The sequence below is a fragment of the Alternaria dauci genome, chromosome 7 (genome assembly GCF_042100115.1).
Source record: "Alternaria dauci strain A2016 chromosome 7, whole genome shotgun sequence".
Taxonomy (NCBI): Eukaryota; Fungi; Ascomycota; class Dothideomycetes; order Pleosporales; family Pleosporaceae; genus Alternaria; species Alternaria dauci.
This window is the reverse complement of record NC_091278.1, coordinates 596924-613242: the sequence shown is the minus strand read 5'-3', so window position 1 is coordinate 613242 and position 16319 is coordinate 596924. Positions and strand designations below refer to the sequence as shown.

At 51.2% G+C, this 16319-nt stretch overlaps 6 protein-coding genes across 6 annotated transcripts; 4 read left to right on the top strand and 2 right to left on the bottom strand.

Annotated features, from left to right (window-relative positions):
- Window positions 1–638: 638 nt before the first annotated feature.
- Window positions 639–2226, top strand: ACET3X_007376 (uncharacterized protein; the record flags this gene model as incomplete). The annotated part of the gene is made up of 2 exons (XM_069453515.1): window positions 639–880; window positions 945–2226. The coding sequence occupies 2 exons, from the start codon at window positions 639–641 to the stop codon at window positions 2224–2226; spliced, it is 1524 nt and encodes a 507-aa protein (XP_069304539.1).
- Window positions 2227–4394: 2168 nt separating this feature from the next.
- Window positions 4395–5951, top strand: ACET3X_007375 (uncharacterized protein; the record flags this gene model as incomplete). The annotated part of the gene is made up of 2 exons (XM_069453514.1): window positions 4395–4727; window positions 4776–5951. 2 exons carry the CDS (start codon window positions 4395–4397, stop codon window positions 5949–5951), a joined length of 1509 nt encoding a protein of 502 aa, XP_069304538.1.
- A 572-nt stretch (window positions 5952–6523) lies between these two features.
- Window positions 6524–7242, top strand: ACET3X_007374 (uncharacterized protein; the record flags this gene model as incomplete). The annotated part of the gene is made up of 2 exons (XM_069453513.1): window positions 6524–6566; window positions 6626–7242. 2 exons carry the CDS (start codon window positions 6524–6526, stop codon window positions 7240–7242), a joined length of 660 nt encoding a protein of 219 aa, XP_069304537.1.
- A 182-nt stretch (window positions 7243–7424) lies between these two features.
- ACET3X_007373 (uncharacterized protein) lies at window positions 7425–7782 on the bottom strand (the record flags this gene model as incomplete). Its single annotated transcript, XM_069453512.1, has 2 exons — window positions 7425–7609; window positions 7668–7782. 2 exons carry the CDS (start codon window positions 7780–7782, stop codon window positions 7425–7427), a joined length of 300 nt encoding a protein of 99 aa, XP_069304536.1.
- Window positions 7783–10118: 2336 nt separating this feature from the next.
- ACET3X_007372 (uncharacterized protein) lies at window positions 10119–13467 on the top strand (the record flags this gene model as incomplete). The annotated part of the gene is made up of 4 exons (XM_069453511.1): window positions 10119–10175; window positions 10234–11628; window positions 11674–13153; window positions 13205–13467. 4 exons carry the CDS (start codon window positions 10119–10121, stop codon window positions 13465–13467), a joined length of 3195 nt encoding a protein of 1064 aa, XP_069304535.1.
- Window positions 13468–13691: 224 nt separating this feature from the next.
- On the bottom strand, window positions 13692–16196 carry ACET3X_007371 (uncharacterized protein; the record flags this gene model as incomplete). Its single annotated transcript, XM_069453510.1, has 6 exons — window positions 13692–14684; window positions 14891–15052; window positions 15083–15390; window positions 15455–15559; window positions 15630–15879; window positions 15936–16196. The coding sequence occupies 6 exons, from the start codon at window positions 16194–16196 to the stop codon at window positions 13692–13694; spliced, it is 2079 nt and encodes a 692-aa protein (XP_069304534.1).
- Window positions 16197–16319: the final 123 nt, after the last annotated feature.

The following is a 16319-nucleotide window of genomic DNA, read 5'->3' as shown; positions in this document are numbered from 1 at the left end:
ACTGGTACGCTAATTTCGGCATCTTCAATCTCGCTACACATCGGGTCAGCCCAGTAAACTGGCCGTCGCACTCAACATGTCCGGCGATGGCGTGGATCCGCTCGACGCTTTGCTGCTGCAGTGGGACAAATGGCATGCTGCTGCCAGCCGGGATGCATACCTAGGCAACTTGGCATCCGCAGCAGCCTGGGGCTAGCTGAAGCAAATCTGCAAGTAGACGGCGAGACTTCCATACGGCAGGATTCAGCAAGCCATCATGCAACAACAGGTCTAGACAGTTGGTCGTGGCAGAGCTATCACGACCCCACGACAGGTGCATGCACTGCTTGGCGGCATAACTTGGGTGGAAGGATCTTCGCCCCTGTCAGCCCCCACCAACGAACGGTTATTTTCATCCCTGGAGTCACAAGAAACCCGATTGTTACCACCCAAAACTCCCTATTTTCTAAATGTAGGTGCATCGAGCCGGCGTGCAGGGTACGCGCGCCAGCCTATCTCGCTTCAGCTTTCGCTTAACAACACCGCCCCCAACTTACACAGGTGGGGCTGAGATCCTTCTTGCATTGGCGGCTAGTTCCATATATGCTTTGGCTAAACAGTCGTTGTCAGTACTGTCGAACTGGTAGCAATTCAGCATCATGGTTTCGTCTCTTTCGCTGGTGTTTATCGCCACTTTCGCTGTCGTCTTCGGTGTCTTCTCATTCTTTGTTTACCTTTTCACACCACCTCGTGATTTTCCAAAGAACATACCAACCATACCATTCTATTATGGTCTTCTTCCGCTCTTCAAGGATGTCGACCAAGCTGAACTTTACCGACAATATCTCAAGGAACCTCTGGCCAGATACGGCGCAGTCAAGTTATTCTTTGGTGGCCAATGGTGGGTTCGCCAATGTATCCAACGCACATGATGCACGCACTGACTTTGCATCTCGTCATTACAGGAACATCCTAGTAACTAAGCCCGCGTACATCGCGGAGATGTTCAAGCACGAAGATACATACGCCAAATCTGGAAATCATGTCAAGATTCCGCACAGTGTGCTTGCCGAGTACACGGGCGAGAACATCATCAGTGCCCATGGCGAAAAATGGAGGCTTTACCAGCGCGTTATCAAACCCGCTCTACAAGCTGACCAGGACTCGGAGCAAATCTGGAAGAACTCCAGGATGCTCAGAGACATGTTTCTGGGCGATTCAAAGACTGCCGGCGGCAATGGCATCCCGATATACTCACCTCTTCACCGGTATGCCCTCGCCAATCTCTCAGAAGTCTTGTATAGCTCAAGTTTTGAGACAATGCAACATCCGGACGCACCGCTGCATATGATTCAGATGAAGATCAAGCCGATCATTTTTAAGCCCATTTTCATGAACTTTCCCTTCCTCGACTATCTACCACTGAAAGTTCGAAAGCTCGGTCGCATGCTCAACAAGCAGTTCCGCGGCACGCTCCGTACTGCCATCTCCAAAGGACATGCCCAACACGTCTGCAATGAGAACGACAACAGAAATGTTGCCTGTAGACTGCTTGGCTCGTATCGCGAAGGTATACTCAGCGACAAGGATCTCGACGACAACCTCGTCAGCACCTTCTTAGCCGGCCATGAGAACCCTCAACTCGCCCTCATGTCCCTTATGTACCTGCTCGGCACGCATACATCAGTCCAGGAAGCAGTCCGCAAAGAGATCTCAGCCCTCTTCCCTGTCGATGCACCCACAGACTACGAGCCTTCCTACACCGATCTTCACGATCTGCCACTCCTCACGTCAGTCCTCTACGAATCTCTACGCATGTTTCCCCCAATCTCGCAGCTTATCAATCGTCGTACGACAACACCCGTCGTCCTCAGCAACAAGATCCCTGTACCCTCCGGTGTCTACATGGGCTACAGCGCATATTCCACAAATCGCGATATTGAGTTCTGGGGCGACGATGCCGATGACTTCAAGCCGCAGCGCTGGGGTACCACGAACGAGGAGATCAATCACCTCTATCGTCGCGCCAACTCCAAAGGCTCTTTCATCAGCTTCCATGGTGGAAGAAGAGCCTGTTTAGGGCAGAAGTTTGCGATGCAGCAGCTGAGAATAACTTTGGCAGGACTGGTGAGGGGGTGTAAATGGAGGGTAGATGAGTCTTGGGATGGTAGGATGACACCTGCTGGGCCGTTGTACCCTCGAGGCTTGAAGCTGAAGTTTGAGACACTGACGGAGAAGTGCCGGTAGACTTCCTGCGGGAAGATGCCAGTGCTAATTCCAATGAGTCTGCATGTTTGTGCATAGCGATCGGAGTTTCTAGGCATGTGTTATATGATAGATGAAATGTATGCTGATTCTGAATCTTGATGTCCCCATTCTTTGGTCCTACTATTATAACGTTGCGCAATTCTTGTATGAAGGTTGGGTTGGTTGTCACGCATCTGCATCAATATGTGCGTTACGTACTCTAGCTACGGGTCTCATTCTCATAATTTGGAGATTTCGAGCGCATGCACTGCATAGTAGCTGTGCACGTCATGTCAGCTCGATTGGATTGACCACGCTCTCTGCAGATCACCGTTTACCAGGATGTGCTGAGCGTGGTTGACATTAGTTCCGAAACAATATGACTGCGCAAAGGATTGCAGCCCTGTAGCGGGTAGCAAAGGGCAGGGGATGCACCAGGCGGCTATGGGACGCCTGGCGACAGCTCATGCCACAATCGTCCCGCAAATCCCGTGACTATCGCAGACACCGCCAAAGATAAGGCTTAGCTCGAGCTACTAAGTGGATCAGATCTAACGTGTCATAAATCCTTCGACTGATTTTTTGGATTGGGCCGACTGTGATGTGGAGATTTGCAATAAACATAGTAGACCAAAGCGGGAAAGGTGGAGACAGATGGTAAGAAAGCGCAATTTCGGCGCAACGATACCCCAGACATGGTCTTACTCGGAACACCGTGCCACAATCAGGCGCGCTGATAACGGGACTTGCTTACGGTGGATCCCTCCGCTGTCATGTTGAGAGAGGTCATAACTTTTGCCGAAACGGATGGGCAATCAGAGTCTTACGTACAACTACACATGCGAGAGAGCGCGATGGATCATCTCTCGGGAATGGCGAACGACTACAGCACTCAAGTCAGTTGATAGTTTGAGTTTGTCAAGTGCACATCGTGAAGCAGGGCTTCGGCAATGCCGTTAGCTGCAGATGCGTGACCACAGAATCAAAAGCAGGCGTCGAACAGAAGAAAACCCAGTAGTTGAGTGCCTAGGACAGAGCTGAATCGATTGCACTTGGTAGTGGCCGAGCGCCGGACTCTCCTCAAATGGCCCCTAGGTGTTGGTGAGGGGTTGCATGTCTACTACAGACTCAAAGTCTACCAGGATTGATATCTGCTGCGACCTGATTGTGAAAACTTTCAATCCAATGCTGCAGTACTTCACACAGTACATGGATAGTATTTGATGCCCATGCACATATTACAATGTCATAAGAAAGACACAATCTTGGTGTGCTCTTCGGTCAGGCTTGAGGTGAATCATGGTAGCCTTACTGGTAGCTGCATCTATCTCAGCAACGCCTTGAAACACCTCCAAGGCGCGACGATGCGGGGAATGTTGTAGTCAAACCTCAGCGAATCGTCGACGAGGCGAAGTACTCCGGACAAACTTATCCAGTTTAGTTTGGCGCTAAGCAATTCAGCCTCAAGCCTTCCCCAGTGCGCTAGTGGATTAGACCTGTTTTGCTGATAATGTTGTATCAAACACCATACCCACATAACGCACAGTCCATGTGTGATGCTAGTATGCTGCTTCGCTTTCCCATGCACAGACAGCGGCACTTGTAGGTTTTGAACGTTTGTCGTTGGAACCAGTCGTGACGGGCTGCCACATCTGTGCAAACCACGTAATGCAGTGAGAACCTTGGAAGTGTTGAATCTCAAGCAAGCTGCAGTACCTGGACCGAAATAAGTCAACGTAATCGTCCACTCGTCCCGTACATTCCAACACCAACAATGCTGTTCCCAGCAGTTTCCGCGGCTGATAATCCTAGGGACCAGAGTAGTGGGTCGCTTGGCGATACACAAAGTGGCGTGGGATGCGGCTAAGCGTTGTTCTCGTAGGAGCTGACCGCAGCCGAGACGAAAATACGCCTTTGTATCAGGATGTCCTCCCATTGGACGCGCGGGAGGCAGGGCTGTGCTACAGCCAGTAAAGCAGAACGCAACCGTGCCCAGAACAAAGTCTTGAGTTGTGCAGTCTTGCGCAGCGCATAGCCGACACGTAGGGCGCTCCGAGCAAGGGCGATGTTAGTGTGTCTTTCATACATATCAGTCTTGTCGTGCCCTTTGATCACAACGAGGCTCACTGCGTATCATCTGTCGCATCATATCGATACCGCCTTCTGCCATGCGTTCTCCAATCGACTTCGAGAAGGCTCATCATTACGATCGGTGTCGTGAAAGCTTCGACAGCGATGACTACCCTTCCCCACATGCCGTCGATGAATCCGAACAGTCATTAACGAATGATTCTGCTCCTCCACCACCTCCACCCTATTCGGCCTTCTCAGTTAATCGCAGAAGGTTCATCCTGGGCGTGGTTACAGCGGCAGGTTTCTTTGGACCGCTGTGCGGAGCGGTCTACCTGCCATCTCTGAAGCTGTTCCAAAAGATCTTCGAAACATCAGAAACCGCAGTCAACGGTACAGTTTCAATGTACATGGTGGTGTTCGCTATTGCTGCAAGTAGTCCATTCCGTGCACTAGAGCGCAAAACTAACAAGCCATAGCCTCTCTTCGGTGCGGCAGCCTCTGATGTTGGTGGAAGGAAAACCGTGTATATGGTCGGACTCGGCAGTTTCTTTATTGCCAATACATTACTAGCTGTGCTGCCAGCACACATCGCTCTCCTATACTTTCTCCGTATCTTCCAGGCATTCGGATCATGTATCGTGTTCTCGGTTGGAGCCGGTACAGTAGCCGATATCACGGAGCCCGCCAGACGCGCATCCGCCTTGGCATGGTTTCTCATGGGACCTCAACTTGGCCCCATCCTTGGTCCACTCATAGGTGGTCAGTTTGCAACCGAGACCAGATGGCGATGGGTTTTTGGCTTCCTCTCGCTCGCCAGTCTTCCGGTGTATCTTGCCATCGTGTTCTGCATGCCAGAAACCTTGCGATCACTGGTGGGTAACGGCACAGCTCTTGCGCACCAGCCTTGGGTTTCGATACCAAAGTTCCGGACAAAGCCATGTACGGACATGACAGTCCCAAAAGCTCCTCGACCATCGTTTCGAAAGTTCATGCACCTTCTCAAGTATCCCCCTCACTTGATCGTCTCCTTCAATGGTGCCTTCCAGTTTGCCGGTCTATATGGCATGTACATATCCTTCCCCACCATCTGGCAGGAGGGGTACAATTGGACAACTGCCGAGGTCGGGTACGGCTTCCTCTGTCCTGGTATCGCAATGTTCATTGCTTCAATCGTCGTGGGTCGACTTTCTGACTACATGCGCAAGAAGGCCATCGCGAACAGCCCCGATGGCAAGGTTGCACCCGAGCGGAGAATCGCTATTCAGATACCCGGGTTTCTCATTGCAGCAGCTGGAAAAGTCATGTTCGGTTGGTTCGCACACAATCGCGTGCACCCAGCAGCGGGTCTCTTCAGTTCGGCTCTTGCAGCAGTTGGCGTTTCCATCGTCTTCGTCACTAGCACTTCGTTCCAGACCGAGTGTGATCCTGCTCAGACTGCCAGTCTAGTAGCGTTAGGAGGATTTCTTCGCAACGTCGCTGCAGCGATCTGCGCAGCCATCATGGGTAGCATCTTAGATGGAATGGGCTGGGGATGGGCCTTCACCGGTTTGGGAATCCTGGACCTCATCTGCATACCAGGAATTATCCTGATCATGTTCCGCGGCGCAAAATTTCGCGAAGCGTTGAAACGAGAGCAGCAGCTCAATAAGTAAGGAGCTGGCTGACGATTTGCTTGCGGTTCGGTTTAAACTCCTCGCGCGTGTCCGACAGGTACGAGCGACAAGTTGTCTTTTGGCATAGCGCGGCGTTGGTAAACATTTGGCTTTCCATATTAGCATGACACTTATTGAATAACGCGTAATTACAATCAACGTCGAGACGCATAGTGTGCACCGGTACGCAGGTGCTCTGATGCTACTACAAGCACAAAACAGCTGGTTTTCGTGTTCACCAAAGCTAGCTTACCCCACGTTCCCCGAACGTCGACCTTGTTACCTTGTAACGGACCCGCGTGCTGGCGTCGCATGTGCTTCGAGAGCGAATTGGTAATCGAGTGGGTGTGGGGTGGAAGAGATGATGGTGCTTTCGGAAACAGCTGCGGAATTTACCGTAATGGCGAGTTTGGCCGGCCATCGCGACTCCAACTTCTCCGCCTAATTTGTCAGCAACTCTCGCCATCCATCTCGGCATAAAGAGCATGTAACCTGGCGAATATGACATCACTTTATCAGCAAAAAAGATATCGCGCACCTTCACCGTGGCGTTCAGAGCAAGTCTACGCAAGATGACCAACTTCAAGGTCGACATTGTAAGCGACACAGTGTGCCGTAAGTCTCTACAACAAAAGCATTCAATATATATGCGTTCAGCACTAACCAGTTTAAAGCATGGTGCTATGTAGGCAAGAAGCGCTTGGAAAAGGGCATCGCCGCCTACAAGGAGAAGCACCCTGAGTCGACGGACACTTTCGAGACCAACTGGTTCCCCTTTTACTTGAACCCTGATGCGCCAAAGAGCGCCGACAAGCAACAACTGTACGAGTCCAAATTTGGCAAAGAGCGCACAGCAATGATGCAAGAGCGTCTCTCGCAAATTGGTAAAGGCGAGGGAATCAACTTCAAGTACGGCGGCAAGACTGGAAACACGCGCGACTCGCACCGACTTGTGCAACTTGGAAAAACCAAGGGCCCGCAAATGCAGACTCGAGTGATTGAGGAGCTCTTCGCTGCATACTTTGAGAACGAGAAGGATATCACTAGCCAAGAGATCCTAACCGAGGCAGGTGTCAAGGCTGGGCTGGATGAAAAAGAGATAAAAGCTTGGTTGAAGGAAGGCAAAGGAGGTCCTGAGGTTGATAGGGAAGTGCAGCAGGCGGTCCGACAACAGATCACTGGTGTTCCCAATTTTACCATAAACGACAAGTACGAGATCGGTGGAGCGCAAGAGCCGGCTGCTTTTGTACAGTTGTTTGAGCGGTTGAAGAGACAGGAAGGTAGCCTGTAAGCGGTTCGATGTCCGAGACGCTTCCCTCAGTTGATCCAATACATTCACGTTTCTGATACTACCACGTCCACAGTCATTAAGGACGCTACGTTTATGTAAAAAGCCTGCTTCCTTATACACATTCGACGTACAACTACGGTAAATAAAAGCGGTCTTGGCGCATTATAGTAATATGAAGCACCCTATTTGTTTGCCTGGATGACGCATCGGTGGCCCTTTGGCAAAGTCACAAAGTATGTGTCGACATCCATTTCTGCCTTGCTGAATGATTCAGCACTCGATATGCTAACACCTTTCGGGAAGGTACGATAGAAGTTAGCAAGAGCATGACGAAGCTCAAGCTGAGCGAAGTTTGCGCCGATGCAGGCTACCATCAATGTCAGCCACACTCGTTCCAAGTAAAGACACGGCAGGCTAAAGCTTACCTCGGCTACCTCCACCAAACGGATAGTAACTCTGCAACATCTCCTTTGAAGGGTCGTTCCATCTCTCTGGAATGAACTTTTCCAGGTCCTTGAATACTGCCGGGTTGTGGTGCATCGTCCAAGTTTGTGCTCCGATAGTAGTGCCTGGTGGAATGTGATGTCCGCATATTTCGGCTCCTCCTTTTGGAACGACACGAGGAAGGGTTTGACCAACGGTAGGCCTGATGCGGATAGGTTCGGTAATAACGTTGTTGAGCAACTTGCATTCTCGCAGATTCGCATCCGTGAAACCATCCGGGAGCGCTGCGACCTCTCGAATCACAGCCGCTTGAATGTCTGGATGCAAGATTAGATACCACACAATGTAGGTGACCGTAAGTGCGGTAGTGTCTGTGCCTGCTATAATATATATTACAGCATCAAGTTCTAACTGATCGGTAGTCATGCTTCCATCTTCAATGTCCTTGATGTATTGGTTTTCTGATAATATCTCGTTAGTACGAGTCTGCCGAGAGGTTCGCAAACGGACCTGTCCAGTCTCAAGCATCCGGAAAGACTCGCCAAAAGACGACTCTCCAATAACATCAGTTGCCTGAAGTATGTGGTTAGCGCCAGAGTACGGCTAGTGGCATCTAAGTGAGGACGCCTACCATAAAAGTGAACCACTTGTATATATCAGCGTGTCCATGTTCTTTGATGTCCCCAGCTATCTTCTCAATAGCTAGTCTAACGGTCTTGGCGATGTAGGGCTCCAGATTCTGAATCCATTTCTCAGAAAAGCTGTGCGCTACCAATTTGCGCCAGTGTGCGTGGACATGTGGATCCGTGACGGTGAGAAGGCTCACATCCTTGGTTTCTCCAGTAAAGTCACTGTACCATACAGATTTCAAAAACGGGCTGCCGACTCTGTAAATGGATTTTACAGCGGCTACATCGGCAACTGAGACTTCATAGGGAGAGATACGAACAACAGGACCTGTCACGCATAATTCAGCACGATGGGAGGAATCGCGTGGTAGTAGTACTGACCGTAGCGGTCATGAAGCGCTTGGAGATACCAGCCCCTGGTTCCTGCTAGCGTGATATACCTGTATCATTAGATATGGGCTCATCGACCGCGAAAGGGAGTTTGGAGTCTGAATGGCGAGAACTTACTGTAATTTTAGATTCATCTACCGGCTGATTGAAGGACCCGGCAACTTTCTCAGTGGATTGGTCAATCCACTGTACAAGAACCACTGCGGTTTTGTTAGTCTATGCGAATGCAACCCGGCAGCCATCGTAAAGAGCACCTACAGTGATGATCGGCAGGAACACCAAAAGAACTCTCAAGAAGACTGGAGAAGAAAGCATAGACGGTAACGGTATTTCGCGTTCCGAAGAGGAAAGCAAAGACATCCATGAAGTGTCCGAGTCTTGCGACGACATTTGGAAAGTCAGGCTGGAAAATTGATAGATGGTGATTTCAAGATACAATAGCACTGATGCTCTCCAAAAGAAGAGCTCCCCAGATAATTTATGTAGATTGGTCGGGCTCAGCAACTCCTGAGAGCGGGCTAGTAGTGCATGCATCACAACGTCACGCTGTAGCGTCGCGCGTTCTGTCTTGCAAGGTTGCCCGCTCTCTAGGAAGCTAGCAGCAAGCTAATTGGTCGGCTCTTAGTTGTTTCTCGTCCCAAGTTCCACTGTGAGTAATCCAGTTGGTTGTACGGCAGTGAAAGTGTAATACGACGGAATGTGTATAGTTGACTTGGACGAGTATAGATGCAAGCGGAAGAGCTAACTAAACACCAAATCTTCTTGCTAGACACTTGTCTACTAGAGAGCTCTATAATGTCTCGTTGTTGGACAGTTTCGTTGACACGCTTCAGCGTGGAGCCTTCGTTAGGGATAAGTAATCTACCTACCTACCTAGGTAGGTATGTTGATCAACTCCCCCAATAGTTTGGAGCGGGTACTTTGTGAGATCCACGGCACCTGAAGGATGCGGGGTAATAAGCACCTGTATGTAGACGTAAGGATACTCGATTACTGGGTGGACTTGAGTGTATCGTTTTAATGTCGGTTGCGAGAGGCACTCTGCTACAACGCTTATCAACGTGCCAAAAACAACTAGACTAACCGAGGAGATACCGCACTAGCTGAGCAAGCCCCCCTCTTTCCAAGCACTCTGGAAAATCATGAGCTTGTCTTTTGTTTGTCTGGCGATGAAGGACTTGGGCCGTGGTCTGCATGCCCAAGGCCGGTGGGTGGTACAGTATGGCAGCACCGAATCCATGTGGCACGCGGGTGGCTGTGGCGGTTAGCGCCAGCGTCATTGCATCTGGGCATCTCCAGGGTTCACGTTCACGTGCAACGATCCAAGGCGCGCCTCCGCAGCGCAACGGCCAGAGCCTTGCATGACCATCTCTCTTAGGCCCTGATCAGAATCTACGGCCGACCACCTGCACCATGGCTAACGAAACGCCGCCACAAACCCCGGCTGAGCGCCGCTTCTTGCGGCCCAGTGTAAGTCGCGTCTCTGGGGCAGGAATCGAGGCAATGAGCTGATGATAATCGTACACAGCTACGCAGCGCGACCATGGTCCAACCCAAGACAGGCGAACGCGTCAAGAAGGCCTTTACTCTGCGGCGATCCCAACACCGACCGACCGAATCGTCCGAGTTTCTGCTTGCGCCAGGCGAATTCGACCATGAGCGACACCGCGACATGGGCAGAGTCGAACTGGCCAAAGTCATCGTCCGCAACAAATGTCGCCAAGGCTACGCGTATGCGACGAGCGACACTGGAATCGGCATCCTGAAATGCTCGCTGGCCTATGTCCTTGGCTCGCTGGCCACGTTCGTGCCGGCCATTGCAGGCCTGCTGGGCAAGAACGACGGAAAGCACATAGTCGCCACCATTACCGTCTACTTCCATCCAGCCCGCTCGGCCGGCAGCATGATCGAGGCTGTCATCTTGGCCTTTGCCGCCTTCATGTATGCCGCCGTCGTCTCCTTCTCCAGCATGGCCGTGTCCGCCTACTTTGGAAACCATGACCTGTTGGTACTGGGCCATGCCATAGTGCTCGTTGTATTCTGTGGAGGAGGCCTGGGACTCGTGGGGTGGACAAAACAAAAGCTCGGCAATCCACTCGTCAACGTCGCGTGCTCCTTGACTTCGCTCGCCCTCATCACCATCCTGACCAAGGAGGGTGCGGTCCAGGCAGCCAAGTTCTCCTACGTCAAGGTCTGGCAAGTCCTGAAAATGGTACTTCTGGGCTGTTCCGCCTCAGCCCTGGTCTCGCTTCTTGTGCAGCCAAAGTCGGCCCGCACCGAATTCCGCGACACTTTCATCAAATCGACTGATGCCATGGCCGAGATGCTCAACGGCATTACCCTCAGCTTCCTTTCCGGTGCCGAATCAGACCTCAAGAGCGACTCCTATGTCGAAGCCTCCAAGAAGAGTCAGTCCACATTCAAGACTCTGGTAAAGAACTTGGGAGAAGCCAAGTTTGAACACTACGCTCTGGGTACTGAGGAGGAGTACAAGATCAATGCCAAGCTGGTCAAATGTCTGGAGAAGCTAATGCAGAGCTGCGGAGGACTGCGCAGTGCTGCTGAGACTCAGTTTACGTTGTTGGCGCAGTCAGAGTCGGAACCAAATGGGATGTCGCATCAGCCTATACCGACCAACGGAACCGTCACCTCATCAATATTTTCCGAGCACGCCATGTCACTAAGCCCGCCGCAACTGTCTCCCAGTCTCAGCCATTCCGAGAGGCGCACTAGCATTCTCGCCTCCATCGATGAGCTGCCCGAGAGTTCTGCTGAAGCATCCGCATACCCTTCAGCAGCCGCATCTGACGACGAGTCTACTCCGACCAAGAGGAAGTCTGACCAAGTCACAAACCTTTTGCAATCGAACCTCACACCTGCTGACATGTTCTCTGTGTTTATTGCTCACTTGGGACCACCAATGGTATGTTCGCAGATTCCAATTTACCGCCTGTGCTAACTCCGCTAGAAATCTTTGGCATACACCTTACGCGAAGTTCTCTCTGAACTACCTTTTGGACCCGGGCCCGAGTACAACATGGCTATCAACGAGCACTTTCGTCACAGTCTGGTCGACGCGAAAGCACTGTTTTCCAACGCACGACGGGAAGCTCTTTCGGCTGTCTACAAGAACAAGATACCAACCAGGGCCAGCTCCGCAGCGGTCGCGGCCGACTTTGAAGAGGTTGCCGCAAGTTGCGGGTACTTCAGTTCGTCGTTGTTGGATTTCGCCGAAGACATGGTCACGTTTCTTGACATTCTTGAAGAGTTAAAGGCAAATGTCAATCGCTACCCGCGACAAAGAACCTACAGTTGGCTGAAATTCTGGCAACGCGGGCGCAACAAGACCAGATCGGGAGATGATTCAGAGGAGTCCAGTCTTATCGACGAAACCGAAGCCCAAACGCCAGGAGGCTCACGCGAAATCCATAACCCCATCTACCGGAAGTCTACACGCGGCGATCCATACAAGTCGGAAAACGAACAGCCGCTGTCATATCGCATTTGGACTTCATTGGCCATTTTCAGGAGAGATGACCTGAAATTCGCTGTCAAGGTTGGTATTGGCGCGGTCCTCTACGCCATGTGGTCCTTCATCCAATCAACTCGGGGGTTCTACAGTCATTGGCGTGGAGAGTGGGGCCTGCTGTCATACATGTTGGTTTGTTCGATGACTATCGGCGCCTCCAACACCACTGGTTTCCAACGTTTTGCTGGTACATGTCTTGGGGCTGTTCTTGCCATCGCCGCTTGGATTGCAGCCGATGACCATGCCTTCGTATTGGGGTTCTTCGGTTGGCTCATCTCTCTGTTCTGCTTTTACATCATTGTAGGCAAGGGCAAAGGGCCTATGGGTCGCTTCATCCTGTTGACTTACAACCTTTCTGCACTCTACGCATACTCGCTGTCTGTCAAAGACGAGGACGATGACGACGATGAGGGCGGTATCTCGCCTGAGATATGGGAGATTGTGCTGCATCGTGTCGTCGCTGTCATGGTTGGTTGTCTATGGGGCATCATGGTGACAAGAGTCATCTGGCCCATCTCAGCGCGTCGCAAAGTCAAGAAGGGCACGTCTCTGCTGTGGCTCAAGATGGGGTTGATTTGGAAGCGCGGTCCTCTAAAGACCTTGCTCGAGTCCAACGAAAACTCACGTCGAACATACTCGTACATGTCCGAACGCGAAGAGCTCGAGCTCCGACGATATCTATCTCATCTGGACACATTGCGTGCATCAGCTGCTGCCGAATTTGAACTCAAGGGTCCCTTCCCGGACAAGAGCTTCAAGATAATTCTAGGCGCGACTAGCCGTATATTGGATAGCTTCCATGCGATGAATGTCGTGATTCTGAAAGACTTGAAGGCATCTGAAGGCGAGAAGGAAGCTTTGAGGTACACCAAAAAGGAATGGACGGAACTGAGTTGGCGTATCAGTCATTTGTTCTCGGGTAAGCAACATGGACTAAACTGTATGAAGCGCACCTACTAACAAGCTACAGTGATGGCTTCTTCAATGAAGTTAGCTTACCCGCTCAACGATGTATTACCCAATGTTGAACACACGCGCGACCGATTGTTAGCAAAGGTCTTTGAGTTCCGGCAGAGCGGCCTTGGAAAGGTCATCGCCAACGATGAAGACTACGAGTTGTTGTACGCGTATGCGTTGGTAACTGGGCAGCTTGCGCATGATCTCAATATCATTGGGCAGGAGATTGAGAAACTGTATGGCGTGCTGAGTGAGGAGGATCTGAAACTCTACTAGATATACGCAATGCACAGAACCGATGACTCTACACTTTTGGCTCCATCGTACTTTTTCTACTACTAAGCGACATTCATTCACTCTCAAAAGTAGTATGTTCAAGGCACGGCATTGTATAAATTGCTAGTATACGCACCAAAAATACGCGCCTTATAAGTAACCCTGTACACGAAAGAATCGAAATGCTACATCAAAAACACGCCCTGGTAAAATACACACTTCCCCTAGTTATCCAGAGGATATCTGTCCAAGAACTTGAAGGTGGTGAGACCCTCAGTTAGCTGCTCCACGATTGCGGATACGTCGCTTGAACTGTAGACACCGGGAGTAGACGCTTCGATAGCAGCCGCGCCAAAAGCAACGTTGTTGCTGGAACCGAGAACAGCGACGGGCTTACCGAAGCGATATCCATCCTGGAGAATCTGAAGCGGGCGACCGGCAGGGTAGAGAGTCGAAGAGGCGCTGCCGGTCGTGTTGCGGGCAGGAACAGTTGAGTTTGAGTTGGCCAGGCTGGCAGTGGGCGCGAAGAGGCTTTCTGCGCTGCCATCGACGACAATGGCATCGAACTGGACTGCAGATGTAGCCGAGTAGGTTTGGTCAATGTCGCTGCTGAGACGCTCAGCTACAACAGCCATTCCAACGTTGAGGTCAGCGAGAGCTGCCTTCAAAGCCTGAGCGTTTTCGCTGGAGGCAGATGCAGAAGTAAGGTAGCCGACCCTCAGGCCGTCCAGCTTGAGCAGTGGCTCACCAGAAGCGCTAACTCCGATAGTCGTGTTGTCGTGGTAGTAAGTGTCATCTGCTTCTGGTGCGGTCATGCCCAACGCGTCGGCCACCCTTACGGCGATGTCGTGAGAAATGCGGTTGAGCTGGATAAGCACGTTGTTCTTGACAACGTCGCTCCTCAGCTGCGCGGTCTCGAATCGCAGAGCGTTGACCACGAATTGTTGCTCGACGGGCAGAAGCGAGTTGAAGAACAGGCGAGGTTGGCTCCAGACATCAGCGAATGTGCTGGAGACGGATCGGACAACCCTTCCACTTGTGGAGCGGCTCGGGGCGGTGATGAAGCCACGACCGTTGGTTTGGTTTGCCTGTCGGGGAGATCCTTCGTTCAATGTGTTTGGCGAGTAGGGTGCTGTGTTGAGAGGAATGAACATCTGGCCAGCGCCATCCCTTTCGTTGTTGTGCACAGGTACGCGAGGCTGGTTGATTGGAATTTGCTAATGTGAGGATACAAAGTCAGTCTTTGTTTCACATCCAATCCGCACAGTCAGGACTTACCTCGAAGTTCGGGCCACCCATGTTGCGGTTCAACTGTGTATCGAGGTAAGAGAACATTCTTCCTTGAAGCAGAGGGTCTTCCGTTAGATCAATTCCGCGAACTGTTAAAGTCAGTATATGCACAATCTACATGTTGTATAGTCACAGTACCTAAGTGTCCAGGCTGGAACATGATCTGTTCCGTCTCAGAGAAGTAGTTGCGAGGATTGCGGTTCAAGGTCAACTTTCCGAGCGGAGTGAAAGGCACAATGTCCTCAGGTACAATCTTGGTAGGATCGAGGAGGTCGAAGCCAAATCGTAGCTGATCCTCTTCTTCCATGATCTGAGCCTCAAACACCCACTCCGGGAAGAGGCCTTGCTGGATGCTGTCGAACAAATCTTGGCGGTGGAAATCGGCGTTCATACCCGTAGTCAATTGAGCTTCTTCCCACAACAAGGAAGCTTTGCCTTGGAGCGACCTGAAGCGGAACTTGACAAGCTTGGATTTGCCCTCGTCGGTCACGAAGCGGAAGGTGTGAACACCAAATCCATCCGTGTGCCTGTAAGACCTGATCGTACCGTGTCCCGACATTGCCCACAGAAGTGTGTGCATGGAACTGGGCTGTTGAGAAAAGAAGTCCCAAGCGGAGTCATGCGCAGTAGCAGCTGCAGAGAAGGAATTGACACGTTAGTGCATGTTTCACAAGCACTTTGTAGAGTCATAACATACCTTGTGGGATCTCAGAATCCGGCTTTGGCTTGACGGCATGGATGAGATCGGGGAACTTGATCGCATCTTGGATGAAGAACACTGGAATGTTGTTTCCAACAATGTCTATCAACAGGAATGGTTAGCAGAAGAACACGGCCGAGTGGTACTCGTACAATAAAAACTTGTAACGTACCAAAGTTTCCTTCATCAGTGTACCACCTAACTGCGAATCCATGCACATCTCGCACTGTGTCGGCGCTACCTCTTGATCCAGCAACAGTGGAGAATCGGATGAAGATTGGCGTCTCCTTTCCGGGCGCGCTCAAGAAAGATGCGCCAGTGATGTTGGAGTAATCGCCGTAAGAGACAAAGGTGCCGTGTGCTCCGGCTCCTCTTGCGTGGACGGCGCGTTCAGGAACGCGCTCATGGTCGAAATGCATAATCTATAAAGATGAGGTTAGTCCGCATCTCATCAGTATTTTGTCCAAGTAGAGCTTACCTTTCTTCTGAAAGTTTGGTCCTCCAAAAGTGTTGGACCACGCTCGCCAGCGGAGAGACTTTCTTGGTCTTCGATTGGACCACCAACTGGGTTCGTCATGTAAACATCGCTGGAATCGACCTCGTAGCGGGCCAGGAACTCGTCAGTTGACGCAGAATCCTCGTCTCGGCGAACGACAGCTTCGCCATCCATGTAAGGACATCCTGCCTGAGTAACGCGCACCAAGGCAGTGACTGCCGTGAGAATCTGAACTCGTACCATCTTAAGTAGGGAAATATTCGAAAAGACTTAAGCTATAGGTAGAGGAGGGCGGGTGACTGTGGATTTATACTGTTTTACTACGTCAACAATAATTGTTACAGACCGGTACGACCTTGTAGTGTC